The following is a 15,267-nucleotide window of genomic DNA, read 5'->3' on the forward strand; positions in this document are numbered from 1 at the left end:
TGTCCCGCTGCTCCCGGAGCGCCCCAGCCGCGATTCCCGAGGTTTTTTCCCGAGGTTTGGAACCCCGCGGCTCCTCCCAGCGCCTCCAGCCAAAGAAAACCGCGCGGTGTTGACTCAGGTGCCAGCGCCGGGACGGTGTCGCGGGTGTCACCGCGGTGTCCCCGCCGAGCACAGATCTATTGGATTTGTCCTTTTCCTTCAACTTTTCACGCCAGGAAAGGGAAAGGCGGGGGAGGACGTGGGAAGGGCTGAGGGGAATCGGCCCCAACCCACAGCGCTGCCTCCAGGGCCACCGCACCCTGTTGGGAATGGACAGGAGAGGGTTTTCCATCCCAAATCCTCATTCCATTTCCAAAACGTGGAATTTCGCCCCGGGTTTGGGGTCCCTGGCACAGCCCGCACCCGCCACAGGACCGAGTGATTTATTCCCGCTCTTCCCATCACTGCTTTCCTCTCCCACGCCCGAATTCCCGGTTATCTCTCCGGCTGGCCCGTTCCGCATTCCTCCCGGGCATGGAATGAGCCTCCCGTCCCGCATTCCTCCCGGGCCGCGCCCCGCCCGCCCTGGGAATGAGCGCGGGACACGCGGGGAGCCCAAGGAGCAAGGAAGGGCTTGGTCCCAGGAAAGTTTTCATTCCCAGGGAGGTTCTCATTCCCAGGTGGATGCTGGTCCCCAGGAAAATGCAGATCCCAGGAAAATGCTGGTCCCCAGGAAAGTTCTCATTCCCAGGAAAGTCCTCATTCCCAGGAAAGTTCTCTTTTTAGGGAGGTTCTCATTCCCAGGAAAGCTCTCATTCCCAGGTGGATGCTGGTCCCAGGAAAATGCGGGTCCCAGGAAAATGCTGGTCCCCAGGAGGATGTTGGCCCCCAGGAAAGTTTTCATTCCCAGGGAAGTTCTCATTCCCAGGTGGATGCTGGCCCCAGGAAAATGCTGGTCCCCAGGAAAGTTCTCATTTTAGGGAGGTTCTCATTCCCTGGAAGGTTCTCATTCCCAGGAAAGTTCTCATTTTAAGGAGGTTCTCATTCCCAGGTGGATGCTGGTCCCGGGAAAATGCTGGTCCCAGGAGAGTGTTGGTCCCCAGGACAGCATTGGTCCTCAGGAAAGCTCTCATTCCCAGGAAAGCTCTCATTCCCAGGAGGATCCTGGTCTCCTGGAAGGTTCTCATTCCCAGGAAAGCTCTCATTCCCAGGAGGATCCTGGTCTCCTGGAAGGTTCTCATTCCCAGAAGGTTCTCATTCCCAGGAGAATCCTGGTCTCCTGGAAGACTCTTATTCCCAGGAGGATCCTGGTCTCCAGGAAGGTTCTCACTCCCAGAAGGATCTCAGGAGGATCCTGGTGTCCTGGAAGGTTCTCATTCCCAGAAAGGTTCTCATTCCCAGAAGGATCCTGTTTTTCCCAGGACAATGTTGGCTCCAGGAAGATGCCCATTCCCAGGAGGATGCCCATTCCCAGGAGGATGCCCATTCCCTGGAGGATGCCCCTTCCCGGGAAGATGCCCATTCCCAGGAAGATGCCCATTCCCTGGAGGATGCCCATTCCTGGGAAGATGCCCATTCCCAGGAAGATGCCCATTCCCAGGAGGATGCCCATTCCCTGGAGGATGCCCATTCCTGGGAAGATGCCCATTCCCAGGAAGATGCCCATTCCCAGGAAGATGCCCATTCCCAGGAGGATGCCCATTCCCAGGAAGATGCCCATTCCCAGGAGGAAGCCGATCCCCAGGCTATGGCACATCCACCCCTCCCTCCTCAGGGGACACCCACAGGGTTTTCCACCCCTTCCCATCCTTTCCCTGATTTCCCTGATTTTCCATTAATTTTAGCTTCCCAGGATGTTCCCTTTTCCATCTGGTCCAACCCTGGGCCTGGAAAGAGGAACTGGAAGGGGCCAGGAGGGCTCTGGAAGCTCCCGAGCTCCTGAGGAGTTGGGACAACGAGGGCTGGAAACCCTGGCATGGGATGAGGCTCCAGAGGCTCTAGGATGTCCTGGAAAAGGGTGCAGCTATCCAAGGAAAGGGGCTGGGATGGGCCTTTCTCCTGGATCCCACTGCTGCCCGCCACGGGAATGCTGGGAGGGTCCTGGCAGATCCAGGATCCGAGGGAGGGCAACCTCCAGGTGTAGATTTCTTTAATCTTCTTTTCTCCTGTCAGAGCCGGGGTTAAATGCTCGAGGGATGGATTTCGTGTTGGGGCTCAGATGTTTATTAACCCTTGTCTGTGTCACAGTCTCACAGGCTGTGAGTTCTGGCTAACAAAGTGAAAATGCCTCTGTCTCTAACTTTCTACAAGGTCTTTAAAGCACAAAGCGTCCAATTATGAAATGACACCTGAATTATTTTTGCTTTTAACCCAATAACCAACCACCCCTGGCCTGCAAAGTGGATTTTCTACCCAATTACAAAAAAACACCCAGACCCGTGAAGAAGGTGAAAAAAAAGGAACTGGCCTATGCCCTAAATCCTCCGTTTTGCTTTATATCCATTACTGTGTTCTAAACCCTTAAACTCTGAGTTTCCCACCCTATGACATCACACACTGCTATCCAAACTCCACACCCACAATCCCAGCGCTGTCACTCAATTTTGGGAGCCTTTCCCAGCCCTCAGGTCAGTGCAGTGTTTGCCTGGGGGTCAGTGCCTGGCAGCACAGAGAGCCTGGAATTCCCAGTGCCCGGGATTCCAGCACCAGGGCGGGCACGGCGCTGCTCGGGGGGAGGAGGAGGAGGAGGAGGAGGAGGAGGAGGAGGAGGAGGAGGAGGAGGAGGAGGAGGAGGAGGCTGCGGAAGCGGGGGCAGAGAGGGGCCGGAGCCGGGTCAGGCTGCGCCAGCCGCACCTGCCCAGGGATCCCACGGAGCTCTCCTGGTGCCAGGGCAGTGCGCGGTGCTCCTGGCACAGGACTGGCACAGATCCCAGTTCCGAGAGCCCGCCGGGACTGGCACAGCTCCCAAATCCAGGATTTCACTAGGATTGGCAGAGACTGGCAGAGCTCCCAAATCCAAAAGTCCACCACAGTTGGCACAGCTCCCAAATCCAGGAACCCACTTGCGGATTGGCACAGCTCCCAAATCCAGGATTTCACCAGGACTGGCACAGCTCCCAAATCCAAAAACCCATCCAAATTCACACAGATCCCAAATCCAAGAGCCCACCAGAGCTGGCACAGATCCCAAATCCAGGAGCACTTTGGAATTGGCACAACTCCCAAATCCAAGAGCCCGCTGGGATTGGCACAGATCCCAAATCCAAAAACCCACCCAAACTCACACAGCTCCCAAATCCAAAAGCCCTCCACAGTTGGCACAGATCCCAAATCCAGGAGCCCACCAGGACTGGCACAGCTCCCAAATCCAGGAGCCCACCAGGATTGGCACAGATCCCAAATCCAGGAGAACTTTGGGATTGGCACAGCTCCCAAATCCAAAATCTCACCCAAACTCACACACTTTCCAAATCCAGGAGCCCACCAGGATTGGCACAGATCCCAAATCCAGGAGAACTTTGGGATTGGCACAGCTCCCAAATCCAAAAACTCACCCAAACTCACACACTTTCCAAATCCAGGAGCCCACCAGAGTTGGCACAGCTCCCAAATCCAGGAGCCCACCAGGACTGGTACAGCTCCACACTGAGAGCCTGCCAGGACTGGCACAGCTCCCAAATCCAGGAGAACTTTGGGATTGGCACAGCTCCCAAATTCCAGAGCCCACCAGAGCTGGCACAGCTCCCAAATCCAGGATTTCACCAGGACTGGCACAGCTCCCAAATCCAGGATTTCACCAGGACTGGCACAGCTCCCAAATCCAGGAGCCCCCCAGGCCTGGCCCCACACCAGTGACCCCCGTTGGGCTCTGGGATGGTTTCCCAGCGGTGGCACTGCCGGGGGGGCGCCGGGGGCCGTGGGCATCTCCCTGCTGAGTCAGGCCCGGCCCGGCACGGCCCCGGGAGGTTCCCACAGTGCCGGGGCACAAGGGCGGGCGTTGACCCCGAGCGGTCACCGAGGGCCGGCCTCACCCAGTGCCACCAGTGCCACCAGTGCCACCGGTGCCACCACCCCGGTTAAGGGGTCTTTACTGCAGGCTGGGTCTGGATCCTGCACCAGGAGAGCTGGATCGGCCTCCACACCCCCACAGCTGTGGGGCCCAGGCAAGGATTCCTTTGGGAATTTCCTCTCCTGAATTTGGGGACACCTCCCACTGTCCCAGGTGGATCCAAGCCCCAGTGTCCAACCTGGCCTTGGGCACTGCCAGAGATCCAGGGGCAGCCACAGCAAAGCTGGGAATTCCAGCCCAGCCCCTCCCCACCCTCCCAGGCAGCAATTCCTGCCCAAGATCCCAGCCCAATCTCCCCTTTCCCAGTGGGAGCCATTCCCTGTGTCCTGTCCCTCCATCCCTTGTCCCCAGTCCCTCTGCAGCTCTCCTGGAGCCCTGCAGGGACTCTGAGGATTCCCTGGAATTTTCCCTTCTCCAAGGGAACATTCCCAGCTCTCCCAGAGCAGAGGTGCTCCAGCCCTCGGGGCATTCAGCATTCCCAGGACAAGCAGGATCCATCTCGGTGGCATGGGAGGACAAACACCATCACTGCCAGCACTCCCCATTCCCGCTTTCTGAGTTTATTCCCTGAGCATGGATCCACACGATCCAGGACATCCCTGGAGTGGGTCGGGATCGGTTTTCCCGGCCGTGTCCTCCCAGTTCCCTGCCCATTCCCAACCCCTCCCTGGCAGGGTGAGGGCAGAGCCGTCCTTGGTTCCGTCCAAGACACAACAAAAAACATTCCGGAATTATCAGCACAAATCCCAAACCCTTCCCACAGGGAGCTGAACCAACCCTGCCCTGGCCCCACCACAGGACCCTGAACCCTCGGAGACCTCGGAGCTCTCCAAATCCCCGCCCCGGCCCCCCAAAAAACGCAGAATTAGGCAAAAGCCGCTGCCACCACTTCCCAAAATCGGGGCAGGGACACTCAAGAGGGAAGTGCTGCGGTTTGGGGCTCCCGGCCCTCCTCCCTCGCCAATAAAGGGACGTCCCTGAGGGCGGGGACGCGCGACTGCCCCGTGCCACCGCTCCGGAGGTGGCACTGCCGGAGCCACCGCCAGGTAACCCCGGGGATCTCCAGGGGTGGGAAACAGCGGGAATTCCAAGGACAGGGGTGGGGGTGGCTCGTGCAGGATCCCTTTGGGATGAGCCCTGTCCGTCTCCTGCCAGGAGCCAGGGAAGCATCTGCAACTCCGGGAATCACATCCACCCCTTATCCCGAGGAATGGTGTCCCACCACCCCCTGGTCCCTGTTTCTCTGGGCTTTGGGATGTGATGGAGATGGAGGGTCCCACACCAGGAATGTCCCCTCTCCGTGCTCATCCCTGTGCCAAAAAGTGACTTTAAAACTGCAGGGATAGGTGGGAAATTGGGAAAAAATTTCCTCCCTCTGAAGGTGGGAAGGTCCCGGAATGGAATTCCCAGAGCAGCTGTGGCTGCCCCATCCCTGGAAGTGTCCAAGGCCAGGCTGGACAGGGATTGGAGCCACCTGGGACAGTGGGAAGTTGTCCCTGCCCATGGGAATGAGATGAGATTTCAACCCCTCCCATCCCAGCCCATTCCCTAAATTTAGGGACACCAGGGACACCTCCCCCTCCCCGGGCCCCATCCAGCCCACACCAGAAGTGTTTTCCCAGAAATCTTTACAACCTCTGGAATTCAAGGAGCAGCAGGGCCCCACCACGGGAACCCTGCTGGTTCCCCATCCGAGGGATCCCATCCTGGCCCCGAGGGGCGCCCAGGAATCGAAACCGGGACAAACCCAGGAGAAGAAACGAAACTTGGCACCAGCAGGAGCTGGGGGCTGGATCCCGGCCCTTCCTTCCCCTTCCGGCACCAATCCCGTGACAATTTGTGGCTTGGCATTGTCCCCCCTCCCAGCATCGACACCCAGGGGCCACCCCCAGACATTCCCTGTGCTCGTAGTCCGGGAAAAAAAAATCCCAAGCAAAGCTCTCTGGAGCGGGAAATCCACACAAAACCCAGGGAGCGGTGAGGAAATTGGATACAGATGTGGAAGGGGAGGTATCGGAGAAGGAAAGGCTGGAGGGGGGGGCTGGGAGAGGCCTCGTTCCTCGGGAGAAACCCAGGAGCGCTGAGAGGAGGATTGGGACTGGCAGCAATCCCGTCACGGAGTCCCGGGGGCTTTGGGAAGCCGTGCAGGGTGCAATGATCCTGGGTTTGTCACGGAATGATGAGGGCGGAACTGAAAGGGAATGGCAGGAGTTGGTCTGGAGCTGCAAAAAGCCATAAAACGTTTAAAATAATTCTCTTGCTTATTTTTCGGTTTCCTCTTCTTTTCCTTTTCTTGGTTTCCTTTTTTCTCTTTTTCTTTTCCTTTTCCTTTTTCTTTTCCCTTTTTTTATTTTTTCATTTTTTCCTTCTCTTTCTTGTTCTTCTCCTTTTTTTCCTTTCACTTTTTCCTCTTGCATTTTTCTTCCTTCCCCTTTCCCCCTTTTTCCTTTCCCCTTTTCCCCTTCCCCTTTCCCCTTTCCCCCTTTCCCCTTTCCCCTTTCCCCTTTCCCCTTTTCCCCTTTCCCCCTTTCCCCTTTCCCCTTTCCCCTTTCCACTTTCCCCTTTCCCCTTTCCCCCTTTCCCCTTTTTTCCTTTCCCCTTTTCCCTTTTTCCCTTTCCCCTTTCCCCTTTCCCCTTTCCCCTTTCCCCTTCCTTTCCCTTGTATTTTCCTCCCTCTGCTGGGACCCGTTCTGATTCCAGCGGTGCTTCCAGCAGGATTTACCCCACTGGGATCCATCCCATCCATTCCAAGGTCCTCAGCCACCTCCTCTTGTCCCCAGGGTCCCCTGTGCCTGGCGTGACCCCGTGTCCCCCGTGTCCCCCAGCAGTGCCACCATGCGCCTGCCCCCGCTGCCTCCTGCTCCTGGCCAGCCTCGTCCCACCAGGTATGGGGACAGTGACACCCTTCGGATTGTCCCCTGCGGGACTGGAGGTCGGGATCAGCCCCAGCGTGGGTGGGAGCACGATCCAGACGGGAATCTGGGGGATCCCCAAGGCTGCTCCTGGCACAGCGGGTGCTCCTGGGGGGATTTGCTGTGATCCCACGCTCCTGACAGGCCAGGGACGGGGGTGACAAAGGGACAGCCAGGCCATGGGAGCAAGGAGCCAGAGTGAGGAAATAAATTTGGGCGGCCAGGAGGTCACTTTCCCCCTTTTTCCTCGTTATTTAGGCCCAAAAGATCCAGCTTTTCCCTGTTATCTCCCCCTTTTCCACCCCAAACCTCCTCTTGGGGCTGTTTATCCCAAATCCCGCCTCTTCTCCCACCTTCCATGCCAAGCACAGGTGACGTGTCCCCAGCGTGTCCTGGGGGAGGTGGGGACACGTCCGGCTCCCTGATCCCGATTTTCCCCGGCACAGCCGTGGCCTCCTGGGGGGTCTCCTACCCCGAGTCCCTGAAGGCCGGTGGCGGGTCCTGCCTGGTTGTCCCCTGCACCTTCAGCTACCCCGCGGAGGTGACAATGGCCGATGGCGTGGTGGCCATCTGGTACAAGGACTACGAGGGCCAGCGCGGTGGTCGTGTTCCACTCTGCCGCCCCCCAGGAGGTGGATCCCCGCTTCGGGGGTCGTGTCCAGCTCCTGGGGGACCCCATGGCCCGGAATTGCACCCTGCTGCTGCGGGGGGGTGACACCGGGGGGACAGCGGGCTCTACCGCTTCCGCTTCGAGATCGTCAACGGCGACCGCTGGTCGGCATCGCGGGACGTGGCCCTGAGCGTCTCGGGTGGGTAAAAAACCGGGATTCCCAACAAAAATCCCCTTCCTGCCCGCTCCATGCGCTCATCCTGCCCTCTGCTCTCCATCCCAGAGGACCTGGAGCCTCCCAGCGTCACCGGCAGCGAGGAGCAGACCGAGGGACAACGGGCCACCCTGGAGTGCTCCACGCCCTACGCCTGCCCCGCGGGTGACGCCGTCCTGCGCTGGGAGGGCTTCGACCCCCGCGTGTCCGAGGTGTCCGGCCGCGTCCGGCTGGACACCAGCGGGGTCGGACAGCAGGTGAACCTGACCAGCTCCTTCTCCTGGAGGGACCATTCTAAGAAGCTGCTCTGCCGGGTTTCCGATGGATCCAAGAGCGCCAGCACGGAGGTGGTGCTGCGGGTCAGGCGTACGTAGGGACAGGGGACACCTCTGCCATGGCCACCCCACCACCCCCTCCTTCCCTGCAGCGTTTCCCTCCCGTTTTCCCCTCCTTTTCCAACTCCCTGGCCACGTCTGTCCCCTAGCTGCCACCTGCTGTCACCCACCTCCCCTTTTCCCTGCGCCCCGTGCCCACCGCGCCCCTCTGTGCCCCCACAGACACCCCCAAGGACACGCGGGTGGTGCTGAGCCCCTCCTCGGGGAACATCGGCGTGGGGGACACGGTGACCCTGAGCTGCCAGGCCGGCAGCAGCCACCCCCCCGGTCTCGGGGGTACCGCTGGTACAAGGACGGGGTGGCCGTGGGCACCGAGCGGGTGCTGGCCCTGCGCGGGGTGCGCCGGGAGGACCACGGGCGGTACCACTGCGAGGCCCAGAATGCCCTCGGCACCGGGGTGTCACCTCCTGTCACCCTCCGCGTGTTCTGTGAGTGCCATGGGGTGGGACATGGCCGAGTGTCCCAGATTGGGGTGGTGTGGGCTGGGACGGGGGTGGCCGGTGCTGCTGGAGGTCCGGGAATCGGGGTGGCCGTGCAGGAGGAGGGTGGTGGCCCCGTTGTGCCACGCCTGTGTCCCTTGACTTTGTGATCCCAGAAAACGGGGAGGGGTTTCCAGCCAAGGACAGGGAGCAGGGCTGGGAAGGGTTTGGGAGCGTGTGGAGATCCAGAGCCGTGGTGGGAAGGCTGATGGATTCCCACCTTCGGGATCATTCCCACCCCTGCCATGGGCAGGGGCACTTCCTGCTATCCCAGGTGGATCCAGGTCCATCCAACCTGGCCTTGGGCACTGCCAGGGATCCAGGGGCAGCCACAGCAAATCTGGGAATTCCGGCCCAGCCCCACCCCCACAGGGAAGAGGCTCCTCTTCCCACCTATAGCAAAGACAAATCCCAGCCTTTCCTGCCGGAGCTGGAATCCCACGGGGAGCATCTTCCCCCAGACCCTCAAACCCCCCCTGTGCCCACCCCGAGAGGTGAAAGACCCTTCCCCACCCACCACGATTTGGCCCCCAGGGCTTTGCCCTAAAGCCAGGTGTTCCCAGCCGGTGGCAGGCCACAAACCTGAATGTCCCCAGCTCTGTTGTCACCCCTGAGGATCTCCCATCTCCTCCCAGGCTCTGGAATGGGGGATTTGGGGTGGGGGGTTCCCTTTTCCCTGTCCCCGGGGGCATCCTGGATGTGTCCCCTCTCCCCCAGCCGCGGAGATCTCAGCCAGCCCCGCGGCCGAGGTGCGTGATGGGGACGGCCACCACCTTGTCCTGCGATGTCCCCGGGCGGGAGGGACACCCCGAGGAGCTGACCTACACCTGGTTCAAGAACGGCGCCTGGCTCAAGGAGGGCCCGGCCCACACCCTGCTCTTCCCCGCGGTGGCCGCCGGTGACGCCGGCTACTACTCCTGCCAGGTGACCAACAGCCAGGGCAGCGACACGGCTCAGGCCATCAGCCTCAGCGTGACCTGTGAGTGCCACCAGCTCCTGCCACGTGGGGCCGCACAAACCCCCCAAAATCCAGGGAATCCCCCAAAAATTCATGGCAGCGCCTCTTCCTGAGAGCCTCAGTGAGGAGATCTGGTTGAATTTTGTGGGGATACAACAAATTTTGGCTGCGAGGCAGGCGTGAGGCGACATTAAGTGACATTTGGGATGTGTTCATCTCCCGCTGATCCCCTGCATTCCATAAGATCTTGGAGGGTTTCTCATGGAGAATTCAGTGGGATAAGAACAGCTCACAGGGGGCTGAGGGGGGAAAATAACCCAGCCACGGGTCGGTTGTGACAATTTCAGGGTAAATCTGACCCGGTGACACACGGCACAAGCAGATTGTGACATCCAGGTTGGGTGGGGGGACACTTCCCACCCCTGGAAGTGCCCAGGGCCAGGTTAGATGGGGCTTGGAGCCACCTGGGACAGTTTGAAGGTGTCCCTGCCCACGGGACCAGCTGGGATTTAACGCCCCCTCCCACCCAAACCACGGCGGGGTTTTCCCTGTGGCCACGCCACAAGGACATCCCGACCTCAGCGTCCTCTCCCGTCCCACAGATCCACCCCGAATTCCCACCCTCACGCTCTTCCAGGAGACCCAGGGTGGCCGGCGGGTCATTGTCCTCTGCGTGGTGGACAGCCGCCCTCCGGCCACCCTGGCCATCGACCGTGACGGCGCCGTGCTGGCCACCAGCGGGGATGAGGTGGCCCTGGGCCAGCAGCTCAGTGTCACCGCCTCCCGCAATTCCCTGCGGCTGGAAATCCGGGATGCGGGGCCCCGGGATGGCGGGAAGTACGGCTGCACCGCCAGCAACATCCACGGCAACGCCAGCGCCACCAAGGTCCTCGTCACCCACGGTGAGCCCCGGCTGCTCCCAGGTTTGGGGTGACGGTGAACCCCAAAATTGTGGGGACGGGCAGCCCACAGAGCTGAAGGGACACCCGTGGTGGCACTGGGGGACAGCGGTGTCCTGGGGGCTGGGTGGTGTCCCCTCCTCAGCAGGGTCAGAGGCTCCCGGGTTTTGTTTCCCGAAATACCAAAAAATCAGTGAATTTATCCAAAATTTCCTGCCCCGTCCGTCCCCACCAGTGACTGTCCCCTGATCCCTGAGTCTGGATAATCTGGGGTGACAGAAGCAGCAAAAGGAGAGAAAAGCCCCCAAATCCATGTCCAAGAGGAACGTCCTTTGGGATCCCATAAAACCCCCAAAGAGACCTGGAGGTCCAGTTCCAGAGAAACCAAACCTGGATTTGGGGATCCCAGTGGGGAACTGGAAGTCAGACAAGGCCCAGCCTGGGAAAAAGCCCCCTGGATGAACCTGGCACTTGGAAAAAGCTGGAAAGGCCCCCTTTGCCTGTGCAGTGTCCCCAGGGAATGTCACCCCCCACAGACCCCTGGGCCCTGGCGAGGGAGGGCACTCAGGGAAGCCGAACAGGGAATCACAGCCGGATGGATCCATGGGAAGGATTTCCCTCCTTCCCTGATATCCCTCTCCCGCCCCTCCCGCAGCTGCAGCACTCCTGATCCAGCCCTCGGCAGAGGTGACAGAGGGGACTGCGGTCACCCTGACCTGCATGGGGACACAGGACAAGGTGGAGAAGCCGCTCTACGCCTGGTACAGGAATGGCCGGAGGCTCCAGGAGAGCTCCATCCCCACCCTGGAATTCCCGAACATCCGCGGGGACGACGCCGGCACCTTCCAGTGCCGGGTCCGGAGCGGGAACGGCAGCGACGCGTCGGAGGCTGTCCCGCTCCGAGTGCTCTGTGAGTGTCCTGCTGGAGAGGGAGATCATTCCTCCCCTGCACCGGGCACTGGTGAGGCCACACCTCGAGTGCTGTGACCAGTTTAGGATGGACAGTGAGTGCTGTGTCCAGTTTAGGATGGACAGTGAGTGCTGTGTCCAGTTTAGGAAGGACAGTGAGTGTTGTGTCCAGTTTAGGATGGACACTGAGGGCTGTGTCCAGCTGTGTCCTCTCAGTTTAGAGTGGACATTGAGTGCTGTGTCCAGCTGTGTCCAGTTTAGGATGGACACTGAGTGCTGTGTCCAGCTGTGTCCCCTCAGTTTAGGAAGGACATTTAGGCAGGGACACCTCCCTCTGTCCCTGATTATTCCAAACCCCATCCAACCTGGATGACCAGGCAGTGCTGGAAGCATCATTCCCTCGGATTCCGGGAATTTTCCCGACCTCACGGATGCAGTTCTCCCTCGCAGACCCCCCGAGGCAGCCGGCACTGAGCTCGTTCCTGCAGAGCCGGGGTGGGCGCCTGGGCATCCTCCAGTGCTCCGTGGAGAGCGACCCCGAGTCCAACCTCACCCTCCGGAGAGGGGACGAGGTCGTGGCCTGCACCCGGGGCTGTCCCCAGGCCTCCAGCCCCAGGGTCCGCGTCACCAGGTCCTACAACAGCCTGAGGGTGGAAATCCGGGATGTGGTGGTGGAGGACGAGGGGATTTACCTGTGCCAGGCCGGGAATTCCCAAGGGAACGCCAGCGCTGCCGTGGATTTCAAGGCTGACAGTGAGTGGGGACAGGGGACAGGGAGCAGGGGACAGGGGACAGGGGACAGGGGACAGGATTGTGGCGTCTGGGAATGTTCTGGGAAAGGGGAGCACGGGAAGGGAATGCTGGGGAAGGAGGCAAGCTCAGGAGGTGGTGGCAGGAGGAGCAGAAATGTCGCATGGCAATGTCACATGGAAATGCCACATGGAAATGTCACCTGAAAATGCCACACGTCCGTGAAATCCAGACATGGTGGCTCCCCCATGACATTCCAGCCCCCCGGTGGGGATTCCCTGCCTGTGTGTGATGGGAACACCGAGCAAAACGTGGCCCAGGGATGTCCCTGTGCTGGTGGCACTGCCAGGCTCAGAGCTGTCCCCCACCATGGCACTGCGGGATCAGCTGGAATTTGCCCTCCGGGGTAGCCACGCTGTCCTCTGGTGGCTTTAGGGCGTTGTCACCCCACCGTTGACACCAGACCCCGTTTCCTCCTGCCCACAGCTGCCAATGTCACCGTGTCCCCATCCCCCCGCGTGCTGGAGGGTGACAATGCCACCCTCACCTGTCACCTGAGCAGCGGCTCTACGGCCGTCCCCAACGTCACCTGGTACCACAACGGGCAGCAGGTCACCACGGGCTCGGCCACCTCGCTGGCGCTGCGGCCGGTGGCCAGCAGGGACACCGGGCTCTACCCGGTGCCAGGCCAGCACCGCGGGCGGCAGCCGCAGCTCTCCGGACGTTCTCCTGGACGTGCTGTGTGCGTCCCTTTCCCTTTCCCTTTCCCTTTCCCTTTCCCTTTCCCTTTCCCTTTCCCTTTCCCTTTCCCTTTCCCTTTTCCCTTTCCCTTTCCCTTTCCCCTTTCCCTTTCCCTTTCCCTTTCCCTTTCCCTTTCCCTTTCCCTTTCCCTTTCCCTTTCCCATCTCCCTTTTCACTTCCCATTCTCTTCCCCTTTCCCACTTTTCCTTTCAATTTCCCCCTTTTCCTTTGCCTTTCACTTTCCCATTCCCTTTTGCTTTGCCATACCCTTTTGTTTCCTTTTTTCCATTTCCTTTTCTTTTCCTTTTCCCTCTTTTTCCTTCCTTTTATTTTCCCCTTTCCCCTTTTCCCTTTTCCCTTTCCCCTTTCCCTTTTCCCCTTTTCTCCTTCCCATTTCCCTTTCCCTTTTTCCCTTTTCCCTTTCCCCTTTCCCCTTTCCCCTTTCCCCCTTTTCTTCTTCCCATTTTCCCTTTTCCCTTTTCCCCTTTTTCCCTTTTTCCCTTTTTCCCTTTTTCCCCTTTTTCCCTTTTTCCCTTTTTCCCTTTTTCCCTTTTTCCCCTTTTTCCCTTTTCTCCCTTTTTCCCTTTTTCCCTTTTTCCCTTTTTCCCCTCTCCCTCTTCCTTCCCCCGAGATCCCCGGAGCACTGACCCCTCCCCAGGGCCCCTCTCCGATGTCATTCCCGTCCTCTCATCCCATTCCCCGTCACAGACCCGCCCCGGGACCCTCTCCCGGTGTCATTCCCGTCCTCTCATCCCATTCCTTCCTCACAGACCCGCCCCGGGACCCTCTCCTGACGGCGTTCCTGGAGGCCGAGCGGGGCTCCCTGGCCATCTTCCAGTGCTCCGTGGCCAGCAACCCCCCTGCCCAGCTGGCCTTACTGCGGGGCCAGGAGCTGGTGGCCACCAGCGCCGGCGGGAGCAGCCCGCGGGTCACCGTGGTGGCTGTCCCCAACTCGCTGCGGGTGGAGATCCGGGAGGTGACACCGGCAGACGATGGCAGCTACCGGTGCAGGGCCACCAACGCACACGGCTCCGCGGAGGGACGGCTGCACCTGCGCGTGCAAGGTGGAGCTGGGATTTGGGGACAGGAGTGACCCGTCCCGCGGGATGGACCATGGGTGTGTGATCCCAGGGCCAGCAGATCCCTCACGGGGCCAACAGTTCTCTCCTGGTGCACCAGATCCCACGCAGGGACTGGAGTGACTCATACCATGCGAATGACCACGTCTGGTCCCAGTGCCACCAGATCTCTCCCAGGGCCACCAGATCTCTCCCAGTGCCACCAGACTACACTCAGTGCCACCAGATCAATCCCAGTGCCCATCAGATCCCTTCCAGGGACCAGAGTGGCCCATCCCATGGGAATGACCACATGTTTGTGCTCCCAGTGCCTCCAGATCCCTCCCAGTGCCACGAGGTCATCCCCCCCCCATGCCACCAGATCTCTCCCAGTGCCACCAGATCCCACCCAGGCATCAGAGGGGTCCATCCCATGGGAATGACTGCGTATCTACAATCCCAGTGCCACCAGATCCCACTCAGTGCCACCAGATCCCTCCAAGTGCCACCAGATCCCTCCCAGGGATTGGAGTGACCCATCCCATGGGAATGACCAAGTGTTTGTGCTCCCAATGCCACCAGGTCCCCCCTCAGTGCCACCAGGTCCCTCCCAGTGCCACCAGATCCCTCCCAGTGCCACCAGGTCCCACCCAGGGACCAGAGCAGGCCCATCCCATGGGAATGACCACGTGTTTGTGCTCCCAGTGCCACCAGGTCCCCCCCCAGTGCCACCAGATCCCTCCCAGTGCCACCAGGTTCCCCCCACAGTGCCACCAGGTCCCTCCCAGTGCCACCAGGTCCCACCCAGGGACCAGAGCAGCCCATCCCATGGGAATGACCACGTGTTTGTGCTCCCAGTGCCACCAGGTCCCCCCCCAGTGCCACCAGGTCCCTCCCAGTGCCACCAGGTTCACCCCAGTGCCACCCCCTGCCTGTATTCCAACCCCTCAGCCCTGGACATCTCCAGGAGGATCTGGGGATGCCCTAAGGGGACAGGGAGCACCAGTGTCACATCAGAGCTGTCCCCAGTCCTTGGACAGCATGGGAATGTCACACCCCACAGGTTATGGAAGTGACGAGGGGGACACCGGCAGTGCCGGGCTCTGCCCTGTCCCCTCTGAGCTGGCCCTGTCCCCGCTCCAGCCGCCCGAGTCCTGATCTCGCCGTCCTCGGAGGTGCTGGAAGGTGACAGCGTGTCCCTGACGTGCCAGGTGGCCGGGGAGCCCCCGGGTGACACTGTCTACTCCTGGTACAAGGACAGCAAGTGGCTCCAGGAGGGTCCTGACCGCGTCCT

At 60.3% G+C, this 15,267-nt stretch overlaps 1 protein-coding gene across 1 annotated transcript in view; it reads left to right on the forward strand.

Annotated features, from left to right (window-relative positions):
* Positions 1–6,044: 6,044 nt before the first annotated feature.
* LOC134552965 (sialoadhesin-like) overlaps positions 6,045–15,267 on the forward strand; it is a 12,816-nt gene continuing 3,593 nt past the window's right edge. Inside the window, 18 exon segments of the mRNA XM_063402197.1 lie at positions 6,045–6,058; positions 6,829–6,892; positions 6,894–6,933; positions 7,407–7,558; positions 7,560–7,679; positions 7,682–7,769; positions 7,854–8,150; positions 8,342–8,443; positions 8,446–8,607; positions 9,376–9,416; positions 9,418–9,637; positions 10,219–10,518; positions 11,171–11,425; positions 11,875–12,177; positions 12,661–12,851; positions 12,853–12,916; positions 13,686–13,979; positions 15,117–15,262. Of these exon segments, the coding sequence (XP_063258267.1) occupies positions 6,045–6,058; positions 6,829–6,892; positions 6,894–6,933; positions 7,407–7,558; positions 7,560–7,679; positions 7,682–7,769; positions 7,854–8,150; positions 8,342–8,443; positions 8,446–8,607; positions 9,376–9,416; positions 9,418–9,637; positions 10,219–10,518; positions 11,171–11,425; positions 11,875–12,177; positions 12,661–12,851; positions 12,853–12,916; positions 13,686–13,979; positions 15,117–15,262 (2,853 nt within the window).

The sequence above is a fragment of the Prinia subflava genome, chromosome 7, assembly GCF_021018805.1.
Source record: "Prinia subflava isolate CZ2003 ecotype Zambia chromosome 7, Cam_Psub_1.2, whole genome shotgun sequence".
In the NCBI taxonomy this organism is placed as follows: domain Eukaryota; kingdom Metazoa; phylum Chordata; class Aves; order Passeriformes; family Cisticolidae; genus Prinia; species Prinia subflava.